This window comes from Triturus cristatus, chromosome 3_1 (genome assembly GCF_964204655.1).
Source record: "Triturus cristatus chromosome 3_1, aTriCri1.1, whole genome shotgun sequence".
Classification (NCBI taxonomy): Eukaryota; Metazoa; Chordata; class Amphibia; order Caudata; family Salamandridae; genus Triturus; species Triturus cristatus.
The window spans coordinates 739,011,686-739,030,835 of NC_140583.1; the positions used below are offsets into that span (position 1 = coordinate 739,011,686).

General features: G+C 39.0%; 1 protein-coding gene across 1 annotated transcript in view; it reads left to right on the forward strand.

Moving 5' to 3' along the window:
• LOC146860897 (uncharacterized) overlaps positions 1 to 19,150 on the forward strand; it is a 1,545,865-nt gene that overhangs the window by 1,154,309 nt on the left and 372,406 nt on the right. Inside the window, exons 26-28 of the mRNA XM_085646178.1 lie at positions 9,631 to 9,715; positions 11,069 to 11,106; positions 14,011 to 14,181. Of these exons, the coding sequence (XP_085502304.1) occupies positions 9,631 to 9,715; positions 11,069 to 11,106; positions 14,011 to 14,181 (294 nt within the window). The remainder of the gene's footprint in view (positions 1 to 9,630; positions 9,716 to 11,068; positions 11,107 to 14,010; positions 14,182 to 19,150) is intronic.

Consider the following 19,150-nt stretch of genomic DNA (forward strand, 5'->3'; position numbering starts at 1 on the left):
TGAGGCTTCACTAGTAGTTTTGTGGGTGAGTTGGTGTGTGAGTGGATATATGGGTATGTGAGAGGCTGTGTCACTCTGTGAGTGTATGTGAGAATTGCTGCATGGGTGTCTGAGTAGATGTCTGAGTATCTGTGTGGTTGTGTTAGAAGCTGTGTGAGTGACTGTGCAAGAACAGAACTTCACCTTCCCCATTATCCAACAAGAAAATTCCACTGCATCAAGAACGTGTTAGCAAAATTGGCAGAAAACACACTCTAAGGCCTTTTGGTAAGCTGTCCATCAATGTTGGAAAAGGCGGGAAAATCTTAGAATACTACTTAGGAAAATGGGGCGGGCATAATGGGCGTAAATTACAGATGATTTGGGGTATTTGCATATTCAGGGTAATTTAAAGAAAGAACCATGGACTCTGCTCCCCACACAAGAACAAACCACTAACACTATCAAATATTTATATATGTCATTAGGCTAAATGATGTCTCTTTTTATATTGCACTGTACTTTTATGATCTGTGTGTTATTTAGATCAAATAAAGTGATTGACTGACCATCCACCATGAGCTTGTCATAGCTTACCAGTGTCCTCTACAACAGCCTTCGGGGCAGATTTACAAGCCCCGTACGCCACATTTGCACCGCCGTTGCGTCACTTTTGTGACGCAGCGGCGGCGCAAAGCCAGTGCCATGCTGCTTGGTATTTACAACGTGACGCATCTTGGGAGATGTGTCACGTTGTAAAGCCCTGCTCCACATGTGGGTGTTCCAGTGCAGGAGGGGGGCGTTCCGGCGCAGGAACGCCTCCTAAAAGTGGCTGAGTGAAATCTACAAGATTTCACTCAGTCACTTTTACGGCCATGCTGCGTCAAAACCCTGCGCCTGCTTGAAGTAGGCGTAAGGATTGACGCAGCATGTTAGGCATAGGGACACCCCGAGCCTTGCTGGAGCTGCATCGCGCTTGCGACGCAACTCCAGCAATGCGTCACCTTTACGGCAGCAGATGCGTCACTCATATGTCTATTCTTGCCCCATGGTGCGCCGCATTATAAATGCGGCGCATCCATGGTGGCGCAAGAGGTGTCTGCCGTGACGCAAAATAACTGGCGCATCCCTGCTGATAAGCAGGGATCCGCCAGTTATTGTAAATCTGCCCCTTCGTTTTTTGGCATTTGCAGTTGTCCTGTTTCCTGTTGAGACATTTATTTTAGTTGGCCGTGTTCTCTTTGTAGAAAAAAAAATCCACAAAATATCTGAAAAAGGAAAGAAAAAAAATATTTTAGAATTAAAAGAGAAAGAACTTCTACCAATATAAACCATATTTCTTCTGATACCAGAAATACTAAATATACAATTAATATAGCGATAAATAAGTGTAAGGTACGTTAAACATGTGCCTTATATGGTATGTTTGTTAAATACACTCAGCAGCACTGAGTGTATTTAATAAACATAACACAAAGTCAATCCATTATTTGTTTCTGTTTTCTGTGTTTTCAGACAAAGCTACCATTTCTGTTACACTACTATATCATCATTTTGAACCTTTACGGTTTACGATGAACATATGGTAGTATTCATCCTGAAACACTGGGGAAAACAAATCAATTGGATTGTTAATATATCTAATTCAGTAATTTGATGTGTGTGAAAGAACAGAAGACAACAATACTTAGACCGAATTTTACAAATGACATCACACATCTCAGGGCACATAATGACATGTTTCCTGAATTATCTAACTGCAACTCATAAGTGCAATTTTTCTGTTACAAGAATGGTAAACATCATAAAACCTTTGATGTAAAATAAGAAGTTAACTGTTATGTACATTTTTAGGCAGTCTGTGCTTAAAAATATGAGCATTATCATCATATTCTGTTCAACCTGTGCTATTCTCTAAGTAGATTGTGTAGGATCCCAATGCTGCAGTTTCTTCATGATAGAATTATGACATTAGTAGTGTAAGTGCATCCTGCAATAGAAATTTTGGAAACAGTGAAGTTAGAAATAGAAGTATTTATTTTCTGTTATTGACAGTAAATCTTTGAATCATAAAAATTATATATTTGGATACCATTGCTAAATCAAGTGTGGAGAAAGGTTCTGATTTGCTGTTGGTCATAAGTAGTTTAGAAAAGCTTTAGATGGTAACTTGTTTAATGGAATACATTTGCAATCAGGCATTGGTAGATATACAAATCTTTCAACGTTTCTAACAGTGGTGCTGGAAAGTTGACAATTTAGGCATTCATGTTTCCAAGAGTGGCTTATACCAAGCAGGTCAAAACTCAGGAGAGCTTTGGTAGCCATTATTCCTAGAACAGTCATGCAGAATTATTGAGCAACTTGCTGCTCTTTGATTGAAAATTGCGTAGCGCCTCTATGTATATCTACCATATCTCCTATATGAAGAGTGGAATATGTGGTTGTCTGACAGAAACTTTTCATAAAGATGTTTCAATATTTTGCAGAAGAGTAGATCTACATGCTAATGGATTGCTTCTTTGGCAGGTGGTAGATTAAAGGTTTTAACGATATGGGATACAGACGAAGATGAGGAGCGTGTCTGTTCAGCAAACAATTATATTCTGTTACACAGCTACTGTCGCCATTATTTCTTGCATCATTGAAATTTAAGTCATACAGTATTGTACGTTTTTTAACTTAAGATAGAGCAATGTATGCCATGCTTTCTTTGAATAATGTTGATCCAATGTTAATGAGTACATAATATAAGCTTAGTCCTTGACATTTGTGTATTGCTTTCACATAAGGGAATAAAGAGGAAACTGTTCTCTACGAATACATAAGTATATCAGAAGTAATATTCGTGTGGCATATCAATAGATATGTTTTTGCTGTTAATGTGTTCAAATTTAACCACAATAAAGTCAATGTCCCCTACAAATCCGATGGTCCATGTTAAATGTTGAAGTTCTTCTTCTACATTTAGTTTTCGATGTACATTTAAACGGAAATTGTTCCAGATCTGTAAAACTTTCTCCAGTCCCACTATTCATGAAACTGTTTTTCCATCTTTTGTAATTTCGTAGCTAAAATTATTTTCATATGTATGTTTAATCCATGATTCTATACTTTATCTTTAGAAGGAAGATATAACATTGGTTATTTTTTCAGATATAGCATTTTATAGTTCACTTGTGCACATTCTTTTTACAATTGACATTGGTAAACAATGGTTTGTGATTTTGAAAGAAGGCAATGCATAACTCCAGCAAGTGAATGAAGGTTAGGAAATAATATTTTGTATTTCATTTCCTTAGCATAATCTTTGCAGCATTTGTTAAAATGCCAAGGTGAATGTCTTTCAATAGCTTGGCATATTCTTTATTGTTAGCTTGCCTCATATTTTGAGTTAGTTCTATATATATATAAAATGCAACCAAATGTTGTAATTGCCTATACTTCGCAAAATGATTCTGAGTTTGGTCTTGCAAATGTTTGATAAAAATCAGTTGATCTTTTAATGGTGTGGTTGTAACAAGTCTCTGAATATGTTCATATTCGGCTACAAATAGCTCGTCATAAGACGTTTTGAGTAAATTTTTTCTACCTTTGTAATGTAGAAAGTAACACAACATGCAACCACTGTTAAGTTACCTGCACCAAATTCTATATCCATGTTACCACACTAGATATGCAGAGTTAAAGGGTTGCAGTCAGTGATCCGTTGTAATGCTTGTGGTCTTCTAAGATTGCACATGTTTTTCTATGATTTGCTGCTAACTTAATGTCTTTCAGATGACATTAAATTGTTGAGTCTTCCTTTTAGTAGAATTGGTCTTGGAAATCCATAGCAACATTTTGAGTAATTTTTAGATTTTCTATGATATTTTCTCAAGCAGTATTTACCACATTTATGTGATTGAAAGCGTAACACTTGCTTACATAGTTTCTTGTTCTCACTGCATTTATGTGATTGAAAGCATAAAACTTGCTCAGATAGTTTCTTGTTTTTTTTGAGATGTCACAATCACATAATGTTCAATAAAATTTAGAACTGAGTCATCAGAGTTGCATCCAAACTTAGGTGCTTATTTGAGGTAGAGAAGCATATTAAAGTGTGGTGCACCTCTTCCTTGATACTCTTTTTGCCAAAAGTAATTAAGTACTTTTCCAACAGGATGTTTTTGTTAGCTAAGTAAAAATGCATAGTTTCAAAGTTGTGATTAAATAGCTACAAGCATTGGCAGGATCCAAAGAACATATTTCTGCTAGAGTTTTGCAGGGAATGTCTGCAATATTAGCATTAGCTTCAAGACGAAATTGATACAAATCATCCCATCAGTACACAGCACAGCTTAAAGTAACAAACCAAGTAGGTGGTCCTAAATTTCTGAGTATACATTACAATTCTCCATGTCTCTGAAACCAATATTCATTCAACCCTCGTTGAAATGACAAAATGTTGTTTAAGGTGTATTTTAGCTTTTCATCTTCTTCATGCACCTTTTCAACATAATCCTGTGCTGTTATATTAGTGAAACCAGTTCCAGTTAGCAAACATGTGCAACAGCATAAGAAGTGACAGAATGTTTACTTTAATTTAGTAGTGTGAAAATCTAAGGAATATCTTGTTGATAGGGTGGATCCTCTGAATACAATCTTGTTGCAGGGTACTCACATTCTGAAATTTGGACTGAACAGTCATCATCTAGTCAACCTTTTCCTGTGGGGAATAAATGTGGATAAAATCTTGCATCTAATGTTTTTTTCCCAGACACTATTAGGCTCTCATTTAGCTTCCTTCATCTTCCTTGATCTGCTACAAGTGTAAAGCATCACCCATCATGTCTCTTGAGTGTACTGGGTGTATACTATAAGTATGTACATATTTGTTAAGCTTGTTCTTTACTAATCTGTTTAAATTATCCTTTGGTTTGCTTTCCCAAATGATAATGTAGTTTCCAATGTCAAAATCATTGTAGTGTATATTGATTTTTCTGAAGGTAATGCTGTGCTTTCTGAACTTTTACGTTGCAAATTCGATGTGGTTGTTTTTCCCTTTTGTAGGCACTCAATTGACTAAAATAACTAAATGTTCTTCTATTTTGCATTCAAATCCAAGTGTGGTTATGTTGTTTTTGTTGAAATCTAGTTGGAAAAAAATGACTTTTCCTTTCAGTGCACATACTAATTCATGTGGTTGAAATTCTCCAGCTATTTGTTGCATTATAACTATGGTTTGCACTGTTTGAATTAAAATGCTTTCATATAAATTCACTTGCTGTAGTTCGGAAGGTTTTGGATATATTTCCTGATTTTTATAAATTCAACATGAAGGCATGAAGTTATGTTCTAGTTTATTATGGCAGTAATTGCAAATTACATATTTTTCACAGAAATCACATCTTTTGCCTCAAAATAGAAAAAGAGTTAGATTTTCCACTCTAATTGATCCTTATTTTTGTTTTTTTCAAGGAGGTCTTTCATTTTTACTTGCTTCTTATAATGTGTTCTTCAGCATAATAATGCAAACCTGATTAGGGATTTTAGAAATTATTTCTTGAAAATCAAGAATATCTATTTTGTAATTGGCTAAGCCCATTAAGGATTTTTGGAGTTATTTTGAGTAAAGGCAATGTCTGGATAATTATGGTTCTCAGAGCATGCTTCAAAGTATTTAGATTGGATGTAGTCCTTAATATTGTTTACTTATGCTGGGCTAGAGTGTAGTAAAGCATCATTTAGTGCTTCCAATTGTAATGATGGTGTTTTGGTAAACTGTAATGTCTGTAGAAGTTCTGTACCGCTGAATGATGTGCGGAAGGAACTTTTGATATGATGGAATGTGGTGTCACACATGTGATTTCTCAAACAATCTAAACAATGTCCTTGAAAGTTAGTAATGGTCCAAAATGAGCAGATGTATACGTTTTGGACAAGTTTGATTTTTTAAGTAGTGATGACATTTCATTAATAATATTCTTAGCTTCAGAATTGAAGTGCAATTCCATTCATAGACGGGGTTCTGCTTTGTTTTCCTGCAAACCTTTACTAGATATTGTTTTTGTATGATTATTTTTTTTCTTTCCCATCTAATTTTTCATGTGAGTCTTCATAACACTTGCTTTCATGTGGGACTGAAAGCACACAATTGTTATGTTGATAGTAACTGTCTTCTTGAAAGTATTGCTCAGTGCTTCACTCTTGACCCTGTTCTTCTTTACCACCCCAGTTCAGACCCAGTCATATGCAAATCAGTCTTGACCCTGTTCCTCATGGGAACAGTCCAGCACTGAGTGTCTGAAAAGTTTTAGCACTCTGTCCTTCAACTCCTTGTGTTTGCTTTGTTCACCGTAAGTTGACTGGGTATGCTCAGACATGGGTCCCTTGCTCACTTTGCCACTGGATTCAAACTAGCCTGGCTTATGAAGGGTGTTACGCCAAAACTGGTCCCAGGATGCTTGTTTCCGGTCCAGGAAAGACCCGGCTTGGCAATTCGGGCTGGACTGTTCCCATGAGGAACCGTTCCCATGAGGAACAGGGTCAAGACTGATTTGCCTATGGCTAGATCTGAACTGGGGTGGCGAAGTGAGCTGGAGAATGATAATAGATTGAACCCAGATCTGTTAAAAAAAAGTAAAAACGTTACACATTATAATAATGAAATTAATTAATTCATTTGAATAAAGAAAACATATAACTAATAAAGAAATTATCCAGTAAAAAATCCTTATCAAATTACAAAATATCAATAATTATCAGTTAAAAGTAAAAAAATCAGCATAACTAGTAATCTAATTCACCCACTTCAAAAATATTTAGTAAATGGGAAAATATAAATTGAATAGTTACAGCATTTAAATAATGAATACATATCCAATCTAATTAAGCTTAATGAATTGCAAAACAAAATACACAAATTAACATATATATGCAATTATCTTTCCACGTTACTATCCTACAAATGCAAGAACCCACAAATAAGTAAAAAAAGAGACAACTTCAAAATCTAAACTTATACCAAAACAATAAAAACTAAAAATTAATATTTTATTAAACTATTTTTCAAAAAATGATATTAAACACTTTAAAACACAAAATATTTACTTGTGATATTCTGTTCCATGATATTCTTGTCATCACAATATTGTTCGACAATATTTGTTTCAGCCTACAATGTTGACACAATATTAACATCATGCACCATAGCAACGACTGCAAAAGTGCTTGCAAGTGCCAGATTAAAAAATGAGAAAATGTGAAACCTTTAAGGTAATACTTCATTATAAGATCAGAAGAGGCATTGCGATGTTGTCTGGATTTCTTTCTGGATCACAGCCTGTTCATAGGCTTTCTAGTAGGCCTGGGCGAAAATTTCGTTCCGTTCGCGGAAATTGCGATAATTTGACATTTTCGCGTTCCGCGGAGAGCGCGAAAATGTCAAAATTTCCACATTCCGCAGCTTGGCGATAATTTGTTTCTTGCTTGCGCTGTAAAATAATACATTCTCGCGCGCGCGATCGCCTTACCTGATTCCCTGCGTTCGCCGACAAGTTTTCTTGATCCGGTCGCGTTCTCCATGAGATGTTGTATTGTTTTTAGCCATTTGCGCTGTCTCGCGACAGTTCGCGCCCGCAGTGATGTCATGCGTCGCGCGATCACGTCTTTCTTCTCGCGATCATGCACCGCGAGACAACTGAAAACAAGATGGCCGCGCCCGCGAGCAACCACATGGGTAAGTTGGCGAGCCGCAACCATGCAGAAAATCTCGCGAACATGCGGGAAAAAAACTTCCGCATCTTCGCGATATTTCCGCTTGTTTGCGATAATTTTAAACATTTTCGCGATAATTTGCGAAAGTGGATTTTGCAAATTCCGCCCACCCCTACTTTCTAGACCCTCTGGAACAAATAACTTTGCCAATGTGTCAATCTGATACAGAAAACCAGACAGACTTAACTCACCGAGCAACCTACCAAGGATCCCTTGAGTGAGAGGGGTTCTTGGCAATGATTAATCTTGTAAGGTATTACAGGGATAGTTAGTGGGATCCACACCCTATATCACCTTAGCAAGACAAAATCAAGAGTTTTAAGAACACAGAGAAACCAGGAATATATTTTCAATATTTACTCAAATCAGGGGCTATCTTGGTGCATACAATGTAAACAGTTGCTACTATGAAAACAAACAGAATTGAGGCAATGATAGAAGGGTGAATTAAAAAAATATTGTAACATTCAGATCATGTCATACAGCTTTATTAAATTGATACATCCTACATCACATTATTTTCAGCAAACTAAGCTAAATATAGCACCAAAACACCCTACTTTGAGTTTCAGAGATGGTTTACACTTGCATATCTCTTTGAAGAATATAACAATGTTCAGCAAAGTAGAAGTGCTTCAGCAGGCAGTCAGATAGGCCTGGTGCCCTCTGTAGCCTTCAGTGAAGGAAAGTGATTGTAGATCTGTATGGCCCCCTCTGTCTTAAGTGTCTGGTATGAAGTTCCTCTCTATCACTTTATATTCTGTTCATAGTTTAGATAGTGATTCTAAACATTGTAGAACACTTTCAGAATAAGCAATTCACATTAAGGCCAGTAAGCGTTTCACCTACTTGGAGTTGAGGAACCCTTGCCCATTGTCTAAAAACAGTAAATGAGAAGTGACATTATCAGATTCTATGAAACCTGTTATGTAAAATCAATCACTGGAAACGAAAATTCAGTCCTTACAGAAAAACATAAATACATTTAAGTATTACGTTGGAATAACTGTTGACATAAATAAATGGGCATTTATATTTGAAACCTATACCTAAATTAACAGCATGTAGAAGTAGAGAAGAGGGATGCCTAGAAAATAAAACAAATGAAAATAAATGATATTTATTACAATATCCTCAGAAATCAATGCCATTTAGGTGACACTTAAAAAACCAGATCTGCTCTTTTCCCCCTAATTCATTTGTGAACAGTGTTCGACCCCCTTGAAAAATCCCCTCCTGAAAGTGGCTGCAGTCCTGCACAAGCACAAGCTAGGATTGCCCAGAAACTAAGCCTACAAATACTCTAGTTTCATGTCAAGGGCCACTGGCAAAGGCTGCTCATTAGTGCAACCTCAATCAATGACAGCAACATGGCTCTGTATAGAGATTGCATGGTTAATAGTCCTTTCAAAGTACATATGTTCAAAGGACTTTACCTGGTGTGCACGTACAGGACACTGTTCTGAGTGTGATTGAATAGGACACTGTATAGAATATGTTTTGACAAAGAGACTGTCCAGAGGTTGGTGTGAATTGTTTTCAGAAAATGATGGCCAGAACAGGGTCAAAAGTGTGCATGAATTGTGTAGAGAATGTATGGCTATGAGAATGTTAAGAGAAAGCATAAACAGGAGGGTGTCCAAACAATGCATGGGATGAAGACGTTCAATGAGAAATGGTGCAGTCATAAGCATGGGGGGCTGTATAAACAGAAGGGGTATTGAACATGAAAACAGAATCTTCTCATACACAATGTGGAGTGCACCTTAGAAAGCTGGCGGCAAACAAACAGTGATGGTTTCTTATGACTTTTCTCTTTAGACAAACTGATAAACAATTATGAAACAGTTTTTCCTCCATTGATAAAAAAACATTTATTCCTTTCTTCTCAAGGCTGCTACCCACAATGCAGCACAGAAAATCCATATTATGATGAAGATCAGCTGAAGTGTGTATCAGCCCAGAACTGTACTTCATGGTATGTCCCATATTGTGATAATATTGTAAGATGTGCTGTGCCGCAACTGATGCCACTTTTGCGAAAATATCCTTGTCCATTCAAAACCCCCTTCTTGCTTTGTGCATTTTCCTGTGCTCGTTCATTTTATCCATAACTTGTATTCTAATTCCTCTCAAACCAATCAGGCAAAACAGATACCCAACGTGAAAATCATCTTTATTCTGACAGATGGCCACAATGTTGACTGCTCCCCGAGCAATGTTCTCCTCCTCAGGTCCCTCTGTAAAGCCACATATTTTTTTCTCATGAATGGATTGCATGCCACTACAAAGGACTGTATCTATAGTCCTCACCTCTTTTGTTTTGTTCTATAGCTTTTGCTGAAATTAAACAATTGGGGCCTCATTTATGAGAGCCCTGCATCAGTTTTGAACCATGTACAGTGGTAAATGTGTGAGGCAGGACACTCATTCCATGGGCATTGTGTTTTCCTATGCAACACACATGGAATTTGATACTGCCTCAGATTTACAGAATAATGTAAACCTGGGGAAGCCATAAATCAATACGCCTCCCGAAGTGAGGCTTAACAAAGAAATATATGGTTATTTCTTCCTCTTACTGCTGCACACATAGAAAGAGTAAAATGCCTCGCAGGATTGTTTTTGTGCAGGAAGGTGCCCCTTCCTACACAAATACAATCTTGCCAGCAATGAGGCACCCATTGCACCATGATTCCTTTGTTAGCGCTAGACTTCCAAAACTACACCAGCACAGGCAGACTGGACAGAAATGCACCATATTGTTTAAATATGGTGCATTCCTGCCCTTTCACTTTGGCATAGGGCAGGGCAGCAAGGTGCCTTGTTGCACTGCCCTATGCCAAAATGCCAAAAATGAGGCCCCAGATTTCCTGGTTGAAGATCACAAAATTCTTTTATCACCACACTTTTCACTGATTGTATGAAACAGCACTACCAAAATAAGTGAAGCTAGAAAGCAGATGGTTTGGAGTGAGGTGTGTGGAAGCTGGATGGTATGAAGTGCTGGATTAGTGTACCCCTTTTCATCTGCATTGTTTTTGCACATTTGTTTCTAATCCTAAAGAAGGGGAACTGAGGCTAGGAAGCAGCCTAGATTACAATTGAGCAATAAAACATACTTGTTAGACAATTCCTTAACCAAAGTCTGTCCGTATAATTAATTGAAAATATACTTTCTGAACTTTATAATCTCTGCAGTGTATGATGCTGGGAAACACTATACATTGTTCCTGAAAAATGGCGGGCCGCCGTTCTACTTTCCATAGTCATTGCTGCTAATCCATGGGAGTGAAATAATAATGTATGCTCTTCTTGTGTTTATTTATAGTCAGCTTGGTGAGAAGCTGTGCACAGAGGACCTCAAAGGTGAGTTCATTAATATCCCTTATCTCAATTTTGCTGTTCAGAAATTGCGAATCATTCCTAGGGCCTCTATTAGCTTGATTTATAGAGGGTTTAGACTTTTGAGCAGTGCTCTGCATGCGAATAGTGGATCCGCCTCCCTGATTTTCAAATGGCCAGTCCGGATTTAATTTCCGATAGCTCATTAGGAGTGTTGAGTGTGCTCTTTTGAAGGCAAGATGAGCAAACTCAAGGCTACTCTTCAGTAATGAAGTTCGCCTATTGAAGGAGATTTGACTATTTATGATAGCATGTTTTATTTCAATTCTGATGTATCAGTCTTATTTATTTATTTATTTATAGAGTTTTATATAGCGCGGACTAGACCCGATGAGGCTATCAGAGCGCTTTACAAAAGTTACATCATAAGAAAAGTTGCACGCTAGTCACATATAAATGAGTATCTAAGAAGAGATCATATTATGTTGTTAGTTCTTGTTGAAGGTCATGATTGTGTTAGTCATTCTCGATTAGAGATCAACACGGCTCTTGGTTGATGAGCAGGTTCTGGTTCGTATCAACTTGCATTAGGGCTGGGATCAGGAGAGAGTTTTATTCATCAGAAGTAGTTTGACTTCATTTTTAAATGAGGTGGTGGAGGGGTTCTTTCTGATTGCTTGGGGCAGGGCGTTCCATATCCTGGGTGCTAGGCCAGAGAAGGTGCGTATGTAGGTTTTCTTTTTCGGAACATTTTGTGGTTTCAATAGCAGGGTGTCGGTGCTTCTCAGAGTTCTGCTAATGCCTGCTAATTCGAGTTTATTAGCTAGATACTTTGGTGTATTGAGGTGCAGGGCTTTGTGCGTCATGCATGCAATCTTTAGCTGCACTTTTGCCTCATAAGGAAGCCAATTCAGTTCCTTTAGATCCGGGGTGATGTGGTTGCTCTTTCTGGAGCCAGTGACGAGTCTTGCAGCCGGGTTTAGTGAGGCTCTTAAAGGAGCCAGACTGGATCTCGGCAAGCCACATATGGTTGTATTTGCATAGCCTATTCTGGGTAGAACTAGAGATTGAATGGCTGTTTTTAGGTCGTTGTCATTGAGGAAGGGTTTTAGTTTTCTGAGAATGCTCATATGAAAGTTGGCTCCTCTGGTGGCTGTGCTGATATGTTCCCTCATGTTGAGATTCTTGTCTAGTATTATTCCCAGTGATCTTGTGAAATCGATAATGTGAGGTTTGCAATTGAGGGCTGTTAGGTGTTTCATGTAGTTTACTATGTCTCCTTGTCCTTGTGGTTTGGAGATAAGGAGACAGTCAGTTTTGAGCACATTGAGTTTGAGGTGGTTTTTTGTTAGCCAGATGTGGGGTTTTTGTAAAGTTGTGTTGAGTAGTCGGATGTCATCCGGCGATGATATTTTTAGGTATAGTTGTGTATCATCCGTGTACATACGGTAATGGATATTGGAGAGTTTCAGGATTTCAGTTAAGGGTTCCATGAATAGATTGAAGAGGGTAGGAGATAAGACGGAACCTTGAGGGACTCCCAGGGTGATCGGTGTGGTTGAGGATAGCGATTGGTTAATCTTGATTCTTTGAGTTCGGTTTTCTAAGAAGGAGGCGAACCAGTCTTGTTTTAAGATTGATGTTTAATGTTAGCGCTCCATGCCTTGTGGACTGTTAAGACCTTTTAAAGTATATGAAAAAAAGACGTAAGGAATGCTTAAATTAATCTCAGCCATTGGTAATTACTCTGAGCCACAACCCAGTCCATCTTTTGTTTGCACACCATACCTCCTCAGTATCGAACCAGCCCTATGCAATTTTGTCTTGACCCTGCTCCATTGGGAACAGTCCAGCCAGAACTACAAAGCCAGGTCCTCTCTGATCAGCAATACAAGCTCCCAAGACCGATTTTGCCATAATTAGGGTTCATCTGCCTGGTATACCTTGATTCCAGTGGCACAGTGTGCACTATGTCCACATTTGTGCATAGCCATCCCAATTGGGGCAACACACTAAAGTATACAAAAGTGATGGATGGAATACTTGAAATATTCTCAGCCACTGGTATGTACTCTGGGCCGCATCCCAGTCCATTGTCACTTTTCACACAATGCCACCTTAGTTTGGATCCAGCCATATGCAAATCAATCTAGACCCTGCTCCAACGGGATCAGTTCAACCTGAACTGCCACGCAAGGTCCTCCAGGAACTGGAACACAAACAACCTAAGACTAGTGTCACACTAGTCAGGGCTCATTAACCAAATATAGCATGTTTTATGACCTGACTCTGTGTCGCTGGAAATGTGACACGATGCAGCATGTGGACCTGACACCTTTATGTTCTAAGGTACCTTAGCAGCGATATTTGGTGCAAGGACTCTTGGAGAACAGTGCTTGGAATGTTCTCATACTTAAAAACCAGGGGCAAAGAGCCCATGGTGTAAAGTGGTAATATACAAACACATTATAAATAAATATATAAATCAAGGATTTTAGCTCTTAAGGTTCTCCATTGTCTATCTATTTAGTGAAGCGGATGATCCAGTATTGATAATGTAGTTCTTGAATAACAGAGAGTGCAATATCCAGTTCTGATAATATAGTTCTTGAATAACAGAGTGCAATTTATAATGGTGTCGCGGACAACATCAGCATGACCTCAATCATGTGATTTGCTATTTATTGGTATGCATATTCATGAGACAGCATATTAATGTCGCAGCTCTCTAATCCCTCTTCTGATGTAAGAAAAACAATGACTGAAGCTCAAGAAGCTCTACCAATGCAGAAACCTCCAGTGCATGCCTACATCAATCCTTAACTCTAATTTCTGTGACTTTGTATGCTGTAATGAGGGTAATTAAAAAAATTCTAAATTTCGTTCTTTTAATTTTTTATAATTTCTGCATGTGTTGTCCTCTTTTAGATTGTCTGTGCTGCTATAATGGAAGAACCTTCAAGCTGCATGAAGAAGTTTATAATATCACAGATGGCCTGAGCTGCACAACTGGCATTTGTGGCCTAGGTGGCAACATTATTTATGCATCTGTGCCTTGTGGCACAGTGCCCACCAACTTCCCGTCGGGAACCCGCAATGGTAATTTGATTTTTAGGTATTCATTACTTTTTACAGGTTTGAATCTTGAGCCAACAAAGCTGCTAAGCATTCGTCATGAGTGTGCAATAAGAGCAGAGTGATATAATTTGCCAGGCAACAATATAAATGTATATTATGGAGTCTGTAATGATGTTTATGGTTGTCACTTAATAATGGAAACCTTTTTTCTCTAAAACTTCTGGCAAACAAACCTAGCCAAAATTTGGACCACAATTTGTGCACGTAGCACAGTTTCAGAATGTCTGGTTTTATATAGATCTTCCCTGAGGAAATGGCTAAAGAAGGGGTCAAAATGTGTTCTATATTTTAGGTTCTATATACGTTTTTTCTGTTTGCTACGGTAAAAAACAATCAAGCAGAAATACATCAAAATTGGCATGGAACTAGAACAGCACTTAGAGATAAAATATTTTTGTAGCTTGAAGTAAATTGGCTGAGTAGTGTTTGTCCTGATTTGCATTGTAAAAGGTTGTGGCAGTGCATTTGCTCTTAGATTATTCGATGATCCTGGATCTGAGGAACATCCGAAGAAAATGCATTTGAAAAGTACACAAAACTGTTTAAATAATGAGCATGTTTTCCCTTTGTTCCCTCTGGAAGCAGGAGATCTGTCAAGCCAGACCAATGGAGAAATATCAGTTGAGAATCCCTATACTCATATGCGCTGTCCTTAAAGATATGCCAATTTTGAAACACTTTCAATGGAGACTTGGTGGGGAGGTAAAAAGACACAGGAGATAAAGAAGCAAACCTTGTCAGAGGGTTCAGTCATGGGATCTTCAAACAGCTTCAGTAGTTGGTTAGAATATTAATACAAAGGTAGCAGTGGTGAATATGGATGTATGTGAGTTATAGTTAGGTTATGTGAGATATAGACTTCATGACTTCAAACTCTAGGGTGGATGCAGCCAGGGGCGTAGTTTGGTTAGTAAGATTGGGGCAGTGTATTCGTGAAAATACATTATATGAGATGAAGGGTATGAGAGGGGTTTAAGGGGCTGCACATAGAGTTAGGAGTACTTAAAACACAATGGCCCTCATTATGATGTAACTGGTCCCAGGATGCTTGTTCTGGTCCAGGGAAGACCTGGCTTTGCAGTTCAGGCTGGACATGAGGAACAGGGTCAAGACCGATTTGTATATGGCTGGGGCTGAACTGGGGTGGCAAAGTGAGCTAAAGAATGATGATGGATTCAACCCAGATCTAATAGTGACTAGGGGTGAGTTTCTGAAAGGTTTCAGCACTCTGTCTATCTTCTCCTTGTGTTAGTTTTGTTCACCCCAAGTTGGTAGGTAATGCCTAGATATGGGCCCCTTGCTCACTTTGCCACTGGATTCAAGCTCGCCTTGGCTGATGAGGGGTGTAACTCCAAACCTGGTCCCATGATGCTTGTTTCCGGTCCAGGGAAGACCTGGTTTGGCAGTTTGGGCTGGACTGTTCCCTTGAGGAACAGGGTCAAAACTGATTTGCATATGGCTGGTTTTGACCTTGAGTGGTGAAGTGAGCTAAAGAAAGATGATAGATTGAACCCAGATCTAATAGTGACTGGGGGTGTGTGTCTGAACAGTTTTAGCACTCCGTTCATCATCTCCTCGTGCTTGCTTTGTGCAGTGCATAAGGGTAAAGACTAGCAGAATGGGAGCAACAGTGCATGCACTTAGGGTGAGAGGTTTGGAGGCAGAACAATGCATTATGTGTTTTTCAAGGAGAGCATAAGGATATGTATGTGAGAATGACCATAAACCTGTAGGTTTTTGTATTGTAATAGTTCACATACTCTCCATTGCATATTGGGCAGTGTCCCCTTGCAGCCCCCCTCTATTGCCCACAACACTCCCTCTGCACTTTGGAAGAGTGGTACACTCCCATCTGCATACACCCACTTGTCACAAGCACATTAGGCTTTTTTCAAGTGCTCAACAGTGAGTCTCCATGGTGTGTGATACAAAGTGTTTCAGAAAACCGTCCTTGAAATCACCATGTAGTCCTCCAGGGGGGCGGTGGAGACCTGGGCAGATTGGTGGGCCACTTGCCATGGTCCTAATTACCCATACATAAGTAACTAAACCTCTAAGAAGATATGATAGAAGGTTGCCCTGAAGGGGGATCAATTAGTTACCCATACATAAGTAACTAAACCTCTAAGAAAATATGATAGAAGGTCGCCCTGAAGGGGGATCGATTAGTTCACCAATAGACTGAAATCCAGGTTCCATCTATTGGCTGCTTCTAGGAGACAAGGTGAAGAAAAAGATTTGTGCTGGAGTCTACATAGGTGTATGTAAGCTAGGTGACTGCACCAGCAGGTACTTCAGTCAAAGTTGGCAGATAGAGTGTTAGGCATTTATTTTCACTTCAGGAAAATCTAAGTACCGCAAGTCTGACATTCCTGGAAATCCTGCCTCCTGCACAGGTGTGTGAGATGTGCATTTAATGGATATATGGTCAACAGCAGAACCCCCTGATCAACTATTTATTCTATTTATTGGCCTAGTATCCAAACTGTTTAAGTGTGTTGTGGATCTGTGAGGCTGTGTTAGGTATTGTGTGTGAGTGTATGGATGCACAACTATGTGCGTATCAGACTTTGGTTCTATGTCTGCATGTCTGTGTGTGTGAGTGTGTGTGTGCTTGTATGGGTGAGTGACTGTTTGTGTTAAGAGGCTGTATGAGTAAGTGAGTGGGTGTGTGAGTTGCTATATGGTTGAATAAGTAGATGTGTTGAACAGCTGTATGTGTGAGTGTGTGGCTGTATGGGTGAGTAACTGGTTCTATGAGTAGCTATATGGGTTTTGTTAGTTCCTGTATGAGTGAGTGAGTGGGTGTGTGAGTGTCTCTATAAAACAACATGCCTCAGGGACCCCCCAAGGGGCCCAAGGGGAGTCAGGGTATTCCTACCCTGTCTCCTTCTTTTTTTACATTTTATTGTGGGACTCGGATGAAGCAGAGTCCCAAGATGACTGCCAAAACTTCCTGGTTTAAAATGCTGGCAGCAAATCATATTTGAGCATGAGAACTGTTGGATCCTTGGATGATCTGCATCTCTATATATACAATTTGAGATTTTCCTTACTATTTCCAAAACTACTGATCAGAGTTATGCCAATTTACAACAGCTACTTTTCTGCCAAATTTGGCGTGATTCCTTCAACAGTTTGGGCTGTCCCAGTGTTGAAAGTACCTATGAAATTTAACATGGGAAATAGATGTTTTGTTACTCCCCCTTTTTCTCGTCTCTTGCATGATGGGTCACCCATTTGCAACAAGAATCACAGTGCTGTGTTTTTGAAAAAATTCATGAAGATTCGTCAAACAACGGCAAAGATAAAGGCAAGTAAAAAAAACACTTTTCATGTTCAACACGCATAAACGCTTAAAAACATTTAAACTCACTTGATGATGCCATCAGAGATGTCATTTGAGATGTCATCAATGATGTCACTGATCATATCATGAGTGCTGTATTATGTAAGGTTGTAAGCAGTGCATTGTGGGGGCGTATGTTATAGTTAGTTCAGGTAACTATAACTGGTGAATTTCACTGGTTTTGTACGAGTGAAATCTGAGTCTAACAATAACGTCTCCGTAACCTTTAGGTATTTCAGTGACTATATATATATGGATATATATATACATATATATATACATATATATATATATATATATATATTTTTTTTTTTTCACACATCAATCCTTATTTCTCCTGTTTATTTCACGAACAGAGCCAGTCTGTCAACCGACGCGTTTCGGCTTTGCAGCCTTTCTCACGGTACCTACCTACAACCTAGTTTCCATAGGAAATCTCAAAATTCTATTTTGAATAACTTTGGCGCCGGTTGACGAATCCTCGCGAAATTTTCAAAACTAATGGGGCGCTCCGCTCAGCTCCTACCCTGAAAGTCTCGGGGTGATTCGTCAAGCGGGGGCCGAGAAAAAGGGGGGGTCCCAAAACACGTTTTCCCCATGAATTTTTCCATAGGACCTTTAGACAAAGCTACAGCCCGAACTGCTGAACAGAATTACGTGAAATTTGGCAGAGAGGTAGTGCCTTTTGCAGGTCTGGTGTAAATCTGTTCAGCATTTCCTGAGAAAATAGCATTTAAATGCATATCAATACGCGCGCAGGGTGCGCGCACTGTGCGCGCACCCTGCCGTGCGCGAGCGCAATTATGATTGGTTGTTAGATGTCGGTAAACATTCGAATCGGTCGAAACCAGGAAGTGTCGGCCGCCATTTTGTCTCTCGCAGTCTGAGGGGGTGAAAAAAAAAGGTGGAGAACATGACAAGGGGGCAGAGTGGACAGTTCCTGACCCCCTAGCCTTGGTCAGGGAGTCACAGAAGGACCCCCAAGGGAGAAAAAAACTTTATTTTTTCTAAAAATAAATCGCGAGGTGCGCGCACCCTGCGCGCATGGCACGAACTGCGAACCGTGGGAGCTCGGTGCGCAAAGCGCACCATGCGCGCAGGGTGCGCGCACCTCGCGATTTAAAAAAAAAATAATAATTCACGGTGCGCGCACGGTGAAAAACCTGAAAATAAAAAATATTAATAAATACATAACTTAGCATTTAAAAAAACGTACAAATTCACTTAAAAAACCATAGGTTTCACACACGTTATAGTTACGAATTAGCATTTAAAAAACCTTGCAAATTCACTTAAAAAACCATAGGTTTCACACATGTTATAGTTAGCTGGACATTTCACTCGTAAAAAACCAATGAAATTCCCCCGTTATAGTTACTGCAGGCAACTATAACTCATGCGACCGCAATCCTCTGCTGATGACGTCAGATATTACATCACTGATGACATATGTGTCTTTATGAAAAATAAATATTTGTAATATATGTATAGCTAAAGATTAATGGAAGAAGACATGGGTAAATAAGTGTCTAAATACAGTGATGTAATATCTGACGTCATCAGCAGAGGATTGCGGTCGCG